The sequence below is a fragment of the Theobroma cacao genome, chromosome 5 (assembly GCF_000208745.1).
Source record: "Theobroma cacao cultivar B97-61/B2 chromosome 5, Criollo_cocoa_genome_V2, whole genome shotgun sequence".
In the NCBI taxonomy this organism is placed as follows: Eukaryota; Viridiplantae; Streptophyta; class Magnoliopsida; order Malvales; family Malvaceae; genus Theobroma; species Theobroma cacao.
The window spans coordinates 4,509,245-4,525,725 of NC_030854.1; the positions used below are offsets into that span (position 1 = coordinate 4,509,245).

The following is a 16,481-nucleotide window of genomic DNA, read 5'->3' on the forward strand; positions in this document are numbered from 1 at the left end:
AATACATATCAGAACTCAATCTAAAGCATTTGTTGGAGCTGGCAGGGGAATAAAATAAAAAACAAGGGGCAAATGCTGACCTATTTGAAACAATCCACAAAACTCATGCCTTTGTAAACAAAATAGTCAAAAAGAATTAAAGAAAAACAATGTTCGACTCTAATTGGCCTTTTTGTGTTTTTTCTTTTCCATTTCCATCAATGGATAGGTTGACTAACAGACAATAGAACCTGAAACCTACAACGCTGGAAATATCGCATTAGGCTAAACACGTGACACTTTTAACAGAACAGCCTAAGCATAGTACAATTGTTTTGGTGCTTATTTTCCTTAATTTATTTAAAACCTTTTTCAAATTAAATGCCAATGTTTTCATTTGTTTGCCATTTTACTTGGACAATAAGCCGAAAACAAAGAATTTTCAGGTGAACCCACCGAACCAAATTTGTAGGCCTTTTTGACAATTTTACCACAGAGCATGCGCATCCGGTCCACCAAAACAACAACCCAAAGAAAGACAGTTTAAACCGGTGCTCCTCACATGTCTTGTATTTTTTTCTCCTGCTTGAATCTAACAAAGGCGAAAATCCAATGGCTACTGTATTTTTTGTTTGAAATCAACGGCTCTCATTAACCTAATCTCCTCTTTATAAACACCTCACTCCAATGTTCGCTTATAAACCCTTGTGACTAATCTCAAACCTTCCTGTGTCGTACGCTCACTCTCTCTTCCCTCTAGATCTCAGAAAAGCTTTTATCTCATGGCTGTTACCATCGTCTCCATCAAGGCTAGGCAGATCTTCGACAGCCGTGGAAATCCAACGGTCGAGGTTCGCCGTCTTATCCGCTCTTCGCTATTCATTTTCCATCCCTTTCGATGCTTTTATATGTCACCGATCTGCATGTATTTAGCATCTCCATCACTCATTTCCCGATTAAATCTTTGTCGATCTATTTGCTTTTAGATTGTTACGACTCGATGAGTCGAATCGGTCAGTTAGCTGAGTTTTTCTAATCATTTTTTCCCCTGATTGCATACCAGTAGCGTTATTCTGGTAGTTAAATTCTGTTATTTTCAATATCCAAATTTATGCAAAATTTTAATTTATTTTAACGGAATATTTGCTCGAATATGATAGGTTGATGTGGAAACATCCAACGGTAAAAAGGTTAGAGCCGCAGTTCCAAGTGGTGCATCCACTGGTACGTTAATTTATCCCGTAATAATCAAAATAATTTATTTCTATAATTTTTTTCATAATTTTATTAATTTATGAACGTGTTTTATTTTGTTTCAGGAGTTTACGAGGCTCTTGAATTGAGAGATGGAGGTTCGGATTACCTTGGCAAAGGTGTATCAAAGGTCAGTTATCTTGCGATTTTATCTTTTATTTTTACTGGCGCTTTTCTTAAATAATTTGTTTTATTAACAATTTCCTGCTCTTGCAATATGTATAGGCTGTTGCAAATGTTAACACAATCATCGGCCCTGCATTGATTGGCAAGGTTTGTCCCTTACTTATTTTCGCCTTTGATTTTGTGTTTGTAATATATCATGAACTGATGATATTGTTTTAATGAACTTCTAACTTGGCTTTGTAAGTTGTAACTAAGTTTGGTTGTTACTTTTTCAGCTATTTGGTTTTTGCTTCAATAAATGTTATTACCATATGATAAAGAATAAGCAAGTGGAAAGAATGTAGCATTAAGTCCAGCATAATTGTTTCATGTATAAGTAGAATCATGCATTATTAACTAACTAAATGGAGCATTTGGTTGAACTTAAGGAAATAATTCACTGTATACTTTGTCCTGAAGTGTGTTTTTTCAATTGCATTTTGTAGGACCCAACTGAGCAGACTGCTATTGATAATTTCATGGTTCAACAACTAGATGGAACTCAAAATGAGTGGGGTTGGTGCAAACAAAAGGTAACCTAGCTGGTTGCTTCTTTATCTTTCAAATGATTTTTTTATGCTTATTAACTCCTCCTTTTAATGTTTCTGTCTTTTTTCTTGTTAATTTTCCTCCAGCTTGGTGCAAACGCCATTCTTGCAGTGTCCCTTGCAGTTTGCAAAGCTGGGGCTGAAGTCAAGAACATTCCCCTTTACAAGGTACATTCTGGCTTCTTTAGACTTGTGTAAGCATCTGAATATCGCTGTGTGAATGGGGGAATGATTTCTATTGATGGCCTCCAAACCACTTAATCTTGTTTGGGTAATTTATTATATAGAAAATTTTCCATGTTCGTGTCATATGTATTTAATAACCTACCTTTTGGATACAGCACATCGCTAACCTTGCTGGTAACAAGAAGTTGGTTCTGCCAGTCCCTGCTTTCAATGTCATCAATGGTGGATCACATGCTGGAAACAAACTTGCTATGCAAGTATGGGTCTTGAAATTCCCTTTTTTTTGTTGGTCATTTCTTGATATTGATGTCCTCGTACGTCTATGTTTGCAGGAGTTCATGATTCTCCCTATAGGAGCATCATCTTTTAAAGAGGCCATGAAGATGGGTGTGGAAGTCTACCACCACTTGAAGGCTGTGATCAAGAAGAAGTATGGTCAAGATGCAACCAATGTTGGTGATGAAGGTGGTTTTGCTCCTAATATTCAGGTCAATCCTTGGTTGATGAAATCTCAAGGTTTCACTTTATTTTTACCTGTTACTTTCTTTTTCAGTTAAAGACTAGTTATTTGATATCATTTTTTGTGCAAGTTCAGGAGAACAAGGAAGGGCTTGAATTGTTGAAGACTGCCATTGCTAAAGCTGGTTATACAGGCAAAGTTAGTGCCCCTTGTTACTAACCTTTATTAATTTTCTGTTATTTTGATGTCAGGAGATGACTGATTGAATGTTCCTTACCTTTTTCTAGGTTGTCATTGGAATGGATGTTGCTGCATCTGAATTTTATGGATCAGATAAATCCTATGACCTGAACTTCAAAGAAGAGGTGAGCACTGTCACAACTCACAAGATATTCGCAATCATTGTGCCTTTTTGAGATCTGTTTATACTTTATAACTGTATCATGTAGTGATAGCCTGTTCTTTCAAGTTGCTCTGTTAATGTTATACTAATTTTGTTTGCTCCATTTATTTCTGTTGTTTGGCACGTGCAGAATAATGACGGTTCACAAAAGATCCCAGGAGATGCTCTCAAAGATTTATACAAGTCATTCGCTTCTGAGTATCCTATTGTGTCAATTGAAGACCCATTTGACCAAGATGATTGGGAGCACTACACCAAATTAACCTATGAAATTGGAGAAAAAGTTCAGATTGTGGGAGATGATCTCTTGGTCACCAATCCAAAGGTTAGAAATTGGCATTTCCATATGGGTTTTCCCTATAGGAAATAGAGTATGTATTTTAAAGTTTTCCTTCTGAAGGAACATGATATATTTATACTCTTTTCTTAATGTCTGCAGAGGGTTGAGAAGGCTATCAATGAAAAAGCTTGCAATGCCCTTCTTCTCAAGGTACTACTTGGTTCTTTTTCTTTAGAAAGTCATTTTTGGTTTTGGCCATGCATTGGATAGAAATCTAATTCTTTGTTGGTATGATTGGGAAACAGGTTAATCAAATTGGATCTGTTACTGAAAGCATTGAAGCTGTCAAAATGTCCAAGCGAGCCGGATGGGGTGTGATGGCCAGCCACCGAAGGTTTGAATGTCAACCTTTAAATGGAAAATTGTTAATATGATTTGTCGTTCATATCTTTTCCAAAATTCCAGTTACTCACAAAATCTTTAAATTATTTACTTGCAGTGGTGAAACTGAGGATACTTTTATTGCTGATCTTTCAGTGGGTTTGGCCACGGTAATAAATTCTGTTGAAATCTGAATCTACAACCTTCATTGTTGTGAATTACGACGTTGCAATCTAATTCTTGTTCTTAACATGTTTTCCTTTTTTTAAAACAAAAATCAGGGTCAAATTAAGACTGGAGCTCCATGCAGGTCTGAGCGTCTAGCTAAGTACAATCAGGTTAACATCCTCACCTTTAAACAAACATATGTTTTTCTTTTAATTGAGTTTTATGTTGATTCCTATCAAGACATGACTCTTTCTTCGGAGAAGAGAAAATTGTGCCAAGCTTGGTCTGATCTATCTTATCTTGGTGGTCTTTTGTGCATCCAGCTTTTACGTATTGAGGAGGAGCTTGGTGCAGATGCAGTTTACGCTGGAGCAAGCTTCCGTACTCCTGTTGAGCCCTATTAAGAGTTTGTTGGATGATAGGTTTGCTGAGGCGGAATGGTTGTGTGCGATAGAGCTTCACATGCAATAAATAAGTGTAGCACGTAGAGTGGGTTGGACCCAAACAGTTTTCAATAATTTTGACTGAAATTTTGTTCCAACAAACTTTTATGTTCAGACCTCTTGTCAAGCTCCACTGCTTGTTATTTCGGAAATGATGGTTCCGCTTTTTATTTACCTTTGGGGTAGAGGTAACTTTGTTACTCGCAACTTAATCTTATGCAAGAATTTCTCGACACCACAACCTTATTTTCTTTAATTCTTGAGTACAATTCTTTATTTTCTCAGTCAATGGAGAAGTGATTTGGATGAAATGATTCCAGTTCGACAGTGAAAATGAAAATTTTAAAAGACAAGGTTGATGAAGGGAGAACTAGAACTATTTTTCATGAAGAAATTTGTTTGGCATAATTTCTATATTATTTTAAAAAAATTTAATTAAGTTTGTATTTTTTTAATATGTTTAATCATATTTTTATAATTTTATTTTGAATTAAATAAATTTTAATGATTAACGGTTAACTAATTGTGATTAATTTAGAACATTACATATCATTGTATTTCAGGTGATTTTGATATATCATATGGTGATGTACTATATTGATGCATTATAATTACATAATTACATGATAAGTAATATTTTAATTAATGATAATTAATTAATCATTAATTATGAGATTTTATTTGATACAAAATAAAAACTATATGTATTTAATTGATGTGATAGAAGAAAAAAAATTATTTTGAATTCTCTTGAATAATTTAAGAATCCTTTTAAAATATTATACCAACTTATTTTCGATCAAAAGAACAGTTGGATGAATGAGAAAAAATCTTTCTAGTTAGTAGGAAAAAGAATAGTACAAGGAGGAATGGGGTAAAATCATAATTCCAAAACAAACTTAAGTTGAAAAGGACAATCAACAATGGTTACTTAAATCCAGGCTTTAAAGAGGTACAAAGAAAGAGTTGAAGGAAAAGCGAAGAGATGCAGGCTGTGGGGTTCGAACCCACGCGCACTTATGTGCAGAAGATCTTAAGTCTTCCCCCTTAACCTCTCGGGCAAACCTGCGTTTGATTGCCAGGTTTATATAGAGTTACAATAAAACTATGTTATTCCATCGACCGTGAAACGTCTTTCTGATCTTTCTATTTTTTACTTCATTGGTTTAACTGATACTTAAAGAGTCAAAATATTATGACAAGGTGGGACTTTCAAATTATAAGGAAAGACCTATCAGCCGTTTAGCATGAATTTTAGCTTGGTAATACTAGTTATCAGAACATTCTCTAAAGATGACTACATCCAAATCATTATTACTTGATTATCCTTATTGGTTAATTAGTTAATTAAAGTGCCAACACACTTATGACATTTTATGATAAGAGTTAGAATGATAATTGGGACTCCCAAGGATTTGAGATGCAAAAGTAAAGTTAGTGTACCTATTTGTTTGGCTTGACTTATTTTTAATTTATTTATATTTTAAAAGGAGAAGTTAGATTAAATAATATTTTATTAGAATTCTTTCAAAAAGTAATTTTTTTAAAGAATAAAATTATAAAAAAAAGCTCTCAATAAGAGTTTTCTCTTTTTCATATATTTTTTTTAAAAAATTAGCTTATTAGGAGAGTTATTTTTTTTCAAAAGGATCTTATCAAAAAATACCTCCTCCCTCTTTCCCTTTCTGCTAATCATCATTCTAGATTTTTTTTTATTCTTACAAAAATTAAAAAAAAAAATTCAAAATTCAAAACTGTATTTAAGTATTATTTCTTTTTTTTCTTTCTGTTTTGTTTTTCATTTTATTTTCCAATATTTTTTTTTTGCTTTGAAAACTTTATTTATTATTTGATATTTCTCAGTTTATTGTTTAATCCCTAAACTTCTTAACAGTGAATTCCACATTTGAGTTAACAGTACCCAATAATCAATTTTTTTCTCTTGATTTTATTTATTTATTATTTTTAATTAATAAATATTTATTTTGTTTTATTTATTTCTTTTAATTTGAAATTTATAACTTATTTTAATAGGATTTAGTTTTTATTTTTAATTTATTCAAAATAATTTTTTTTGAAAAGAAAATAAACCCCTGACAGTAAATTCCCTATTTAACTTGCAATTTACAAAAAGGCTCTATTGCTACAAAATTAAATACTTTTTATGATAATTTTAATTAAAATTAAAATTTATATAAATTATTTTACCAAACAATTTATCTATAAAAAAAACTTATAAAAAATAAATTTATCAAAAAACTTTAACTTAATATTAAAAGCTATTATTTTTTATAAAAATTTTATAATATTTTTTGAACTTAGAAAAAGTTGAGCCAAACATACTCTTAAGTCTAAAAATGAATTCGTGAGACTTGCATTATACTAGTGGTTGTGCCAACTGCCTGAGGCAATGACACTTTTGTCTTAGTTGTGAATACATCATCAATTGAGTGCTCCCTGGCAGCCATGGAATGAAGCAAAAAGTCCTTGAGGTCGGGGAGGTGGAACAGGAAACCTAATCGGAGAGAATAGTAAGACAACCCCACAGCCCTCTACAGCAAGGAGTATGTGGCCTACTGGTCCTTGAAGTTTCCCTTTTTAAGCTTTTCAACAAACATTTTTACTTTTGCTTCTAAAGCAAATACGAAGAAGAATCAAACAGAAACAGTATTTAATTCAATTCCAGATGTGGGCATGACGCGATTTCATTTAAGTAATAGCCTTATAATTTGCAAACATTACTCTTTTCACATAGAAAGCATCATCCAAAACATAAGCCAATTTCAAAGGGCCCTACAAAGGTCAATTACATTTACTTCAAACATTTAACTAGTCAATATCCACCACTTGTCCATTCCATAGTTATCAAAATTCAAACAAAGATATTATATTGGACCGAATCATTTTTACACTGCAGCACCGTGCTTTGCCTTGGAATGAGATTGTAAAGCATTTTCAGAGCCAAATGACCTGCACAAGTTTTGAAGACATACATGATTATTCCAAAGAATCTAAACAAAAATATAATCATAATTGGTTTAACCACTTAATAAGAAGAAGGGACAACCTGCCGCAAGACTTGCAAGGGAATGATGAACCACCTAACTTCGGATTCTGCTTCACCTGTCCAGTGGCAGCTGATGCTTTTCCAGCTTGCTTTGAAGGGTGAGGAGTTGCAGTATGTCCACCCACTTTCTTGCCATCTGCACCAAGGACTTGCAGCTCTTTAACGATATAAATTTTTAGTTATAAAAAAACTAATAATGGTAGAAAGCGCTAGCTGGGAGAATCAGAAAAGGGGTAAGCAACCAATATATAATTGATAAATAAACAGAATGGTGCATTATGATCCCTCATTAGTCATTAAGCAATCAACATCTCCATAGGAGCACATATAAAAGGGAAAGTCTACCTGTCTTTTGCGGAGTGACCAGTTTTGCCTTCTTTTCTGGAGCAGGGGTCTTCGTAGTGGACTCTGCAGGTCTCTTCTTGCTTGGTTCAGCCTATGGAAAACCAGTCACTAGTGATTAGAACAATAAAGTCAAAACTTAGCTGAAGCCCCTCAAAGTCCTGAATCGAAACCAAAGCATATGTCCATACCTTCTCCGGTGTCTCTTGATCCTCATCCGAACTTTCTTCGTCACTATCATCTTCATCACTGTCAGTATCATCGTCACTTTCATTCTCACCATTAACCAACATGCCTGGTTCCTAAAATGACAGTTCGGAATAACTCTAATTAGACACGGCATTCTGTCCAAATGGGGCTATGAGGAAAACAATATAAACAGCTATATCCAAACAAGAGCTCCTACCTAGACCAAGTTAGAAACATGATACATTCAATTCAACAAATTGTCAGGTGAACAGAAATAGCAGTTTGATAAAAAGCTTAAAGAAAATATGGGAAAAACATCAAAAGATTTTCTAGATTCACAACAAGGACAGTCACGCAAAGACAACTTTAAAACTAATTTCTCTAACGTACTAGATATCATTAACAGTTTAACACCCTATTTCAAATATTCAGACTTAAGAATAACCCCTAAAAGCAAGAAGAGCTGATCAGCTGGGTATGATACTAATAGTTGCTACTTGCTAAAGATCTACCTGATCATCACTGGACTCTTCATCCTCCGCAGAAGTATCATCTTCATCCTCATCATCACTACCATCCTCTTCTTTTTTAGGTTCCACAATCTTAACCTCTTTTGACACAGTAGGATCAGATTCTGTTGCATGAGGCTTTATGGGATTAATTGTAGGTTCAGGAAGCTCCTCTTCAGACTGAGAATCTGTGAAGTAAAAGTTGGAAATGATTGACTTATTCAAAAAATATTAACAAATATGAAATAAATAAGAAACACAAGAGCAGAATGACTTACCGCCACCTTGAGATGTATCAACATAATACCCAGTAAAATGGACACTACCATTCTTCCAGGTATGGGACAGCTCAAATTTGTCATGCAACACCAAATCCAATGGTATCTGGGGGAATTTCTCTTGAGAAAGTGTTCCAATTACAAACTTCTCATCATTGATTTTGAGATAGACACAGACAGTTTCATTTCCTTTTTCTTTCTTGTTATCACCAGTCACCTCACCAAGGGCAACCTGTTAGTTATACAGTGGCAAATTTCATAGAGAGATATAAATAACTCAACACACAAATAAGCATACAATAAGAGTTCCTTAATAACCTGTGAAAGATGCAAGATCCTACTGCCATCATCCTCCAATTCAACCTCAAAGATCTGTCCATTTTTAACCTCAGCACCTACATATATATTGCCAAATTTCAGGGGGGCAGGGGGGTTCATAATTTATTAGAGCTAAAAGCATTGAAGAATACAGTGAGAAAAAAAAACAAGAAGAAATTGTAAATATGCAACCTTACGAAAATTTAACGTAAGATTGCCATTAAGAAATAATCACTTCAACAAGACATCATGAAACACAATCACAAGAGCAGTAGCAGAAAAAACATAATCTTAAAGGTTTCCCACAGGGTCGTTCAAATCAAAATACCAAATGAACAGACTGAAACAAACCCTTAGCTGCTGGTCATAGAAATAATCACTTAATAAGAACAACAAACCCATTAAAATTTTTTTTTCCTCAAACCATTAAATTATACTAGCTCTTGTTGTCGCACCGAATACACTGATGGATGACTAGGTAAAAAAAGTATGACAAAAATTTTAAAAATTTCTTTTAAATAGACATGAAGCCCGAGAAAACAATTTAAAAGATAAAATCAATTTAAATTCAGAACCTAAATAACAATTCAAAGAACTGATATATCTATAATTTTATATGCATTTTATTATGTTATTTGAACTTTATGTAATCTTATTAACATAATCATTGTCTCTTAACTTGTTTTATTAATTCCGTAAGTAACTTTATATCATAAAAGATTCCATGCCGCACTCTTATATACAATTTCTTAAAAAAAGAAAAGACCAAACTTAAAGCAAAATAATTACGAAAGCAACAGCCTGAAAAATCAAATCTTTGTAGGAAATCAGTATCTGAACAAATGATTCGAGATGGAACAAACAAACAGAATAACCATTCAGTTCAGCCAATTTCGTAACTAGAAGAAAGATTAAGAGAAACAAAAACCATCAAAAGAATGAATTGCAAGAAAGAGACAAAAATTTTACCCCAAAACTCCATTGAGAGTGTGAGAGAAGTAATGCTTAGGGTTTTTCCGAGCTTTTTAGATGAAATTTCCTAGGTAATATTCGGTTAAGACTTTGAACGACGGTGCGGGAAAGAGAGAGAGGGTGTGTAATTTTATAGGTAGTCGGTTAAAGGAGTGATGATTGGGGCTAGGCTGTGATTTGGTATTGCGCGAACCACCGTAAAAGACTCAGATCTGGGCCTATTGGGTCCGTTGGTTTGGGGTAATGAAGAAATTTGGACTTTCACAGATGAACCGAAGGGCCCAAAATTATTGGATCCAATAATTAATTAATCCGAGTTTTTATTTCAGATAATTTTTTTTAACCTTTAAATATAAGATATTTTTGAAAATAGCCCTCTATAATTTTGATTATTTTTAGCCAAAAGATAAGGTTTTTGGATAAAAATACCTTTAGATGAAACCTTCTCAATCATGCGCACTGTCATACACGCGCATATATGTGAAAAAAATAAATATGGCTAGAATTTGGTAAAGGACAATTTGTTTTTTTTTTTGTTAACTAGAAGTTCTCGTAGGGCCCAACTATCCTGTTAAAGTTTATTAATAAAGAAATAAAAGGTACATAACGGAGGGGGACATAAAACTGTACCTCTAAAGTTACAAGAATTATGAAAATTTTAATATCTATTAACGGCTCCACTTTATGTGCATGTTGCCTTGAATGCAACAATAAGAGAAGTTCCCATTTTAACATGATACTAAGAAACAGTAAAAATAAATTAAAAGCATTAATCCTTTACATTTATTTAAAACAAACTTAAGGTAAATTTAGTTTATCTAATTTTAATATGCCATGTAACTCACCTTGAGCTTCTGTAAATACTTGAAGATTTTGATGTTTGTGACCCTCGTTTGACAAGAAGTCTACAGCTTGATTACCTTCCCTGTAAATGTGTGAAATTCTATACGAAATATTTTGCCAACATTTCTTTACAGATTCCAATATATACCATATCTCATGGAACCTTTTCTTATTGTCCTAAAGCATGTTCATAACCACCAATGAGTCCATCTCTGTCTAGACTTTAGAAATATTGTAAACTTGGCATAAAAGTAAGCCTTTGTGTAAAGCTAATAATTCTGCCCTCAAAGAATAAGTGGAACCAAGAGTCTAAAAAAACCGAAAATGAGCATACCTGTATGATCTCAAAGAACTCCCCCACAAGCTACATTCTAAGAATTATTCTTGGAGCTGCCATCGACATTCAACTTGAATTTATCTGTCAATAGTTTCACCCACTTGATGATTTGGGGTGTTAAATTCTGTGTTGTTGAGTATTCAAAACCCCATAATTTGGCTATTTGGGTATCTTCTTCCCATTGCCACTTTTTCAAAAGATTCCACTAGTGCAATTGGCTCAATAATTTCATGATATGCCATAGTATCTGTAAGGATACATATCCAAATTCCTGTGTTTTGCATCATTTCTCTCCGACCATAAGAACCAACAAATAAATAAAGGCAATAATACACGAATATGACCCTGTCTAATATGAAAGAATTTTGCAAAATAATTCCAAATCTATTTATAGCCATTAGGCTATCCTAGACCACATGTACCAATGATTCCTCTAAATTACAACAAAGGCATTTAGAAGCTAGCTTGATGCCTTTAGATTTCATTCAGAGCTCCATCTGTATCCAATTATTAGTTATTCTCCATAAGAAGAAAGAGATTGTTAGTGATATGCTTTTATGCGAAATAAGCTTACCCAAGAAGTTGGTAGGTTGCTGATGCCGGATTACTTCCCATAATCCCTTGCACTTTTGGTAGTAAAACTACCATTAGATGTAGGAACCCAATAGGCTGTATCATCCTTGGTTCTATCAAAAGGAATCCTCACAATTTCATCAACAATTGCATTTGAAACTACTAATCTCAATTTCTCTAAATCCCATTCATTTCCTTTATAAAAGTAATTAATTTTAGTCATTGAATCAAGAAATGAAGGGAAGGAATTTACCAACTGTTGGTCTCCCATCCAACAGTCATGCTTGAAGAACAACTCTCCCTTATCTATCCGCCACCTGATATTTGGTTCAATTGAAGTTCTGCCATCAACCATTCTTTTCCATACTTCGGAGTCATGCAGCTTAGTGGTTACATTATGGGATATTCGACCACTACAATATTTTGCTCTCATAAATTTTGTCCAGATGCTATTACATGTTTGGAACCGCCAACATAGTTTTGTTGTAAAAGCCTTAAATACATCCTTCAAGCTTCTAATATCTAAACCACCTTCCGAGCATGGGAAAGTAATTTTTTGCTAACTTGCCCAATGGATCCGCTTACATTCTGTTGAGCCTCCTTAAAGAAATCGGTTAAAAAGTCATTCAATTTTTTCAATCACGCTCACTGACGACTTAAGAACTTATAGAAGATAGATCGGTAGTGAAGAAAGCACACTTCGAAGCAAAGTGATTCGACCACCAAGGGAGAGGATCTTATTTTCCCAACTTGAAATATGGTCACGTATTTTATTAATAAGGGAATCAAATAGGAGTTTTTTATTGCACCTTTATAGAGTGGAGTGCCTAAGTAAGTGATAGGCAATGTCTTGTGCGTAAATCCGATAGTTTGTGAGATAATCTATTTCCTCAAATCTGCAAGATTATTAGCTGTAATAAAACAACTCTTTCGCTGACTCACTTGCTGTCCAAAAATTTGCTCATACTCTTATAGCAAGCCAAGAATTTTTTGCAAAGCTAAACGACAATCATTAGTGAAAATCATTATATCGTCAACAAATGCAAGGAAGCTAATATTCATGCTATGACCAGATTGATAATGTAAAGAGCTATATTGAGAATAAAGATGATTGATGCCTCTAGATAAATATTCAGTGGCTAAGATAAATAATAATGGCGAGATAGAGTCACCTTATCACATACCCCTTTCTGATTTAAAATAACCAACTAACTGTCCGTTAATCAACAAAGAAAACCAACAATTTGAGATGCATCTCCTCATCATGCCAATCTAATGATCATTGAAACCAAAATTTTCCATCATCAAACATAAGAAATCCCAATGTAATCGGTCATATGCTTTCATCATATCTAACTTTAAAACAACATTACATCCTCTCAATTTATAGTCAAGTTTGCCTATTAACTCTTACGCTAGCAGAATGTTATCACTGATAAGCTTGCCACTAACAAAGCCACTCTGATTGTCAGAAATAATTAAGGGAAGAATTTTAGATAACCGGTTAGCCAATAATTTAGTGACTATCTTGTTTAAGACAATGCATAAACTAATTGGTCAAAAATCGCTCCATTGATTGGCACTTTGTGTTTTTGGCAAGAGGACAAGGGTGGTGGAAGTAACTCCTTTTGGAAAGGCAGCCCTATTAAAAAATCACTTTACAGCTTCTACAAGATCTGTTGCAATAATCCCTCAATAATGTTGATAAAATAATGATGAAAAACCATCTGGTCTTGCTACATTGTCTTTGTCAATAGCAAAAACAACATCCTTTACTTCCTGAAATGTGGGGATTGCACAAAGAAAATTATTATCATCAGTAGTAATAATTTGGGGGATAAAGGAAGAATTAACTTTGGACAAATCACACTGTTTAACCTTCAAAAGATTCTGAAAAAACTCAATTGCTGAAGCTTGGATTAAATTCGAATCTTCAACTATAGTGGCATTACTGTTCTGAATCCGGAAGATGTGATTCTTCACCCTTTTCTTTTGCATTCTCATGTGAAAAAATTTTGTATTCCTTTCCCATTCCACTAACCATTTAACACCTAACTTCTGCTGCTAGAAGAGCTCCTCCATGCTCAAAAAATGATTCAACTTGGCATAGGCTCAATGCATACTATCTCTATTAACTGCTGACGAGTCCTATTGGAATGTAATCTCTTTCTCTTCTACATGTGCTTCAGCCAATCAGAGGTTCTGAAAAATATCTCCCAAATTCTCCTTATTCCACCATTTTAAATTGTTCTTCAACTTTTGTTGCTTATACCAAAAGGCTTTTAAACCTGTGGCCAGTATAGGAAAACTTCAATTCCTTTCTACAAATGAGAGAAACTCATGATGCTTTGTCTAGGTATGGAGAAACCGAAATGTAGAAGGTCCTCTTGGAATGGCAGTTAAACATGAAACAAATAGTGGGCAATGGTTCGATCCGTCCCAGTTTAAGTGTTGCACTCTAGTAGAAAAAAAAAAACATTCTGTCTACTCTTGGTTGTATACTACCCTGTCAAGTCTTTGAAACATGTGGTTATTAGTCCAAGTGAAGTTATTGCGTTCAAAACTTGCGTCCAGCAAACCACAATCTAATAAAGTGGTGGCAAAATCTTCTATGGACCCATTATGAGGAGCAGCACCACAGAACCGTTCCTCTGCACTCAAAATAGAGTTGAAGTCTCCCCCAACCAGCCATGGATTCTACATGTTTGTAGACAGTAATCGAAGGCAGTTCCAAAGCTCTTGCCTTTCAAGTCTGGTGCACTTGGCATACATAAAGGTGGCATATAAAAGATTAGCTAACCAAGGCAGTAAGAGCTTAACATGTAAGCATTGAATATGGTCCAGAATAATTTCATAGTTAACTTCATGAGAATAAAAACACCATATTTTTTGGGAGCAATTATTCATAACTCTTTCAAAACCTAATTTCCTTTTAAAAAAAAAATCCATTTTAGCAACATTTACCATAGGTTCTAAAATCACCAGTAGCTTAATGTTATGCATCTGTTTTAATTTTTTCAAATGACGCTGGATCACCTTACCGGCTACACCTCTAACACTCCAAATCAAAGAACTGATCATGGATAGGTTTGGGCAGGCAAGTTTAGGGAAATAGAGTCTTCATCGTGCATTTTATCTTTTTCCTCCAGTACAACATCATCATCAGAGGAATTAATAAGTTTTATAAGGTAAGAAATATTACTGTTCAATCTTCTGCATCTGGAAACTTATGGATGGGTCTCCAAATTGGTGCTGCCAATAGTTGCATGGGATGGGTTAGTTGAGTAGTCCCCGAGAGCCTCCCATTTGTCCTGGTTTGTGTTGCTAGTAGTACTTGCATGCGATGGAACAAAAGAATTTTGCATGTTAAAAAACCCCTCACCTAGCCTCGAGTGCATGGTTGGGATATGCTCATCACTACTTTCTATATCCTTTCCTACCTTGGAATCAACTGGAGCCTTGTAGAGTTCCTTTTCACCTTCCTGGAGGTTTTCTTTAAACAAATAATCACTCTCAGAACGGTTGGCCGAACCAGACAACATCACAACTGATTTCCCTGTTTTCTTCTTAGTTTGTTTCCGAACCGTGACCTTATGAGCATTCTCTATAGCCCATTTAACATAATCATGGTCCCTCGAATTTTGAATGCTCCAGGAGTCTCCACTATCCTCTACACTATGACCACTTTTTGCATCAGTTGACAACCGTGGTGTTCCAGTTGGTACTGTGATCGACTTTTCAGTCGTAGACCTAGCTCTTGTTTCTTTCATAAAATGATGTTCAACCCTGGGATATCCACCTTCTAACTGAATCTTAGGATTCGTCTCCTGGGGGATGTATTAAATTCATGTAAGCTTCTTGCTTCAATGGGAACTTTAGGGCTGCTGTCACCCATTGCACTGCATAACTCTACTTCGTTTTCTTTCTGTTTTTCTTTTAAAACACTATTGTTCTTCCCCTCAAACTCCTTCCATTACTTGAGACTTGCCTACCAAATCTGCACAACGATCATCCTATTCATTAGACAGAACAAAAATTTTTTTTTGTTTTATAAGATCACTGTTCACTAACTCCGTTTGCCCCATTTTTTCATTCGGATTAAAACCGACAACACCTTCTTCCATGATTATTTGAAATCTATTCGAAACAGGCACTCTGGAATCTTTAGAAGCCTTATCTGATTCTATTTCTCTTCCCATCAAATCTTTTGCTCCACTTTTTCCTCTTCTTTTTTGACTAATCTCCATTGTTTGCTATATTTTACTTGCCCGATCTGCAATGCTTCTTTTCTTTTTTCTTTATTAAGAAATTGTTCCTTTTTTCCTTTTTTAATCACATCAACTTCTTCATTGTTGTTGCCAATGTGATCTCTTTGAGGTTTATTTGGTTGCCTTCTAGTTGGTCCCGGTTTCACCGATTTGTTTCCGATCACCAAGCAGTCTGATTCTTTATGACCCACATGGCAATAGTGGTTGCAATAATCTAGCATCTTGGAGAACTCTACTCGTTGAGGGTAGCCTTCCGTAACAACTTTCGTTTCTCTATTCCAGACCATGATTCAACTTCATTCACCGAAGGTTTCCTACAATCGTATTCAATACAAACACGAGCCACACTTGATCGAGATCCATTTGCTGTGGCCTCGTCGACAAAAAAGTGATCTATCAACCGGTTTGGCAATTAAATGGATGGCTAATTTCTCATACAGGTGTCCTTGAGGTTACGAAACGAGATCCAAATCGAAACTACAACAGCTTCTTTCTCTGCTTTAAACTCTGATGACCAT

The 16,481-nt window shown here is 34.6% G+C and overlaps 2 protein-coding genes and 1 non-coding gene across 3 annotated transcripts; 1 reads left to right on the forward strand and 2 right to left on the reverse strand.

Annotated features, from left to right (window-relative positions):
• LOC18598150 (enolase) lies at positions 661-4,505 on the forward strand. Its single transcript, XM_007027545.2, has 16 exons — positions 661-830; positions 1,140-1,203; positions 1,299-1,363; positions 1,459-1,506; positions 1,845-1,931; positions 2,034-2,114; positions 2,288-2,389; positions 2,465-2,620; positions 2,728-2,790; positions 2,880-2,957; positions 3,126-3,320; positions 3,435-3,485; positions 3,581-3,669; positions 3,775-3,826; positions 3,938-3,994; positions 4,148-4,505. Exons 1-16 carry the CDS (start codon positions 762-764, stop codon positions 4,226-4,228), a joined length of 1,338 nt encoding a protein of 445 aa, XP_007027607.2. The 5' UTR covers positions 661-761; the 3' UTR covers positions 4,229-4,505.
• TRNAL-UAA lies at positions 5,254-5,336 on the reverse strand. The gene has a single exon. It is a non-coding gene; the product is annotated as a tRNA-Leu (tRNA).
• Positions 6,971-10,063, reverse strand: LOC18598151 (histone deacetylase HDT1). Its single transcript, XM_007027546.2, has 8 exons — positions 9,940-10,063; positions 8,971-9,047; positions 8,653-8,884; positions 8,378-8,562; positions 7,868-7,978; positions 7,680-7,770; positions 7,335-7,470; positions 6,971-7,237 (listed from the first exon to the last, which is right to left on the reverse strand). The coding sequence occupies exons 1-8, from the start codon at positions 9,950-9,952 to the stop codon at positions 7,174-7,176; spliced, it is 909 nt and encodes a 302-aa protein (XP_007027608.2). The 5' UTR covers positions 9,953-10,063; the 3' UTR covers positions 6,971-7,173.

Coding starts and splice junctions, on each gene's coding strand:
- LOC18598150 (XM_007027545.2), top strand. CDS start 762: ATGGCTGTTACCATCGTCTCCATCAAGGCTAGGCAGATCTTCGACAGC. Junction 2,621..2,727: donor GTTTTGCTCCTAATATTCAG/GTCAATCCTTGG, acceptor GTGCAAGTTCAG/GAGAACAAGGAAGGGCTTGA. Junction 3,321..3,434: donor TCTTGGTCACCAATCCAAAG/GTTAGAAATTGG, acceptor TAATGTCTGCAG/AGGGTTGAGAAGGCTATCAA.
- LOC18598151 (XM_007027546.2), bottom strand. Junction 8,885..8,970: donor GGATCTTGCATCTTTCACAG/GTTATTAAGGAA, acceptor TATAACTAACAG/GTTGCCCTTGGTGAGGTGAC. Junction 7,979..8,377: donor AAGAGTCCAGTGATGATCAG/GTAGATCTTTAG, acceptor CTGTCATTTTAG/GAACCAGGCATGTTGGTTAA.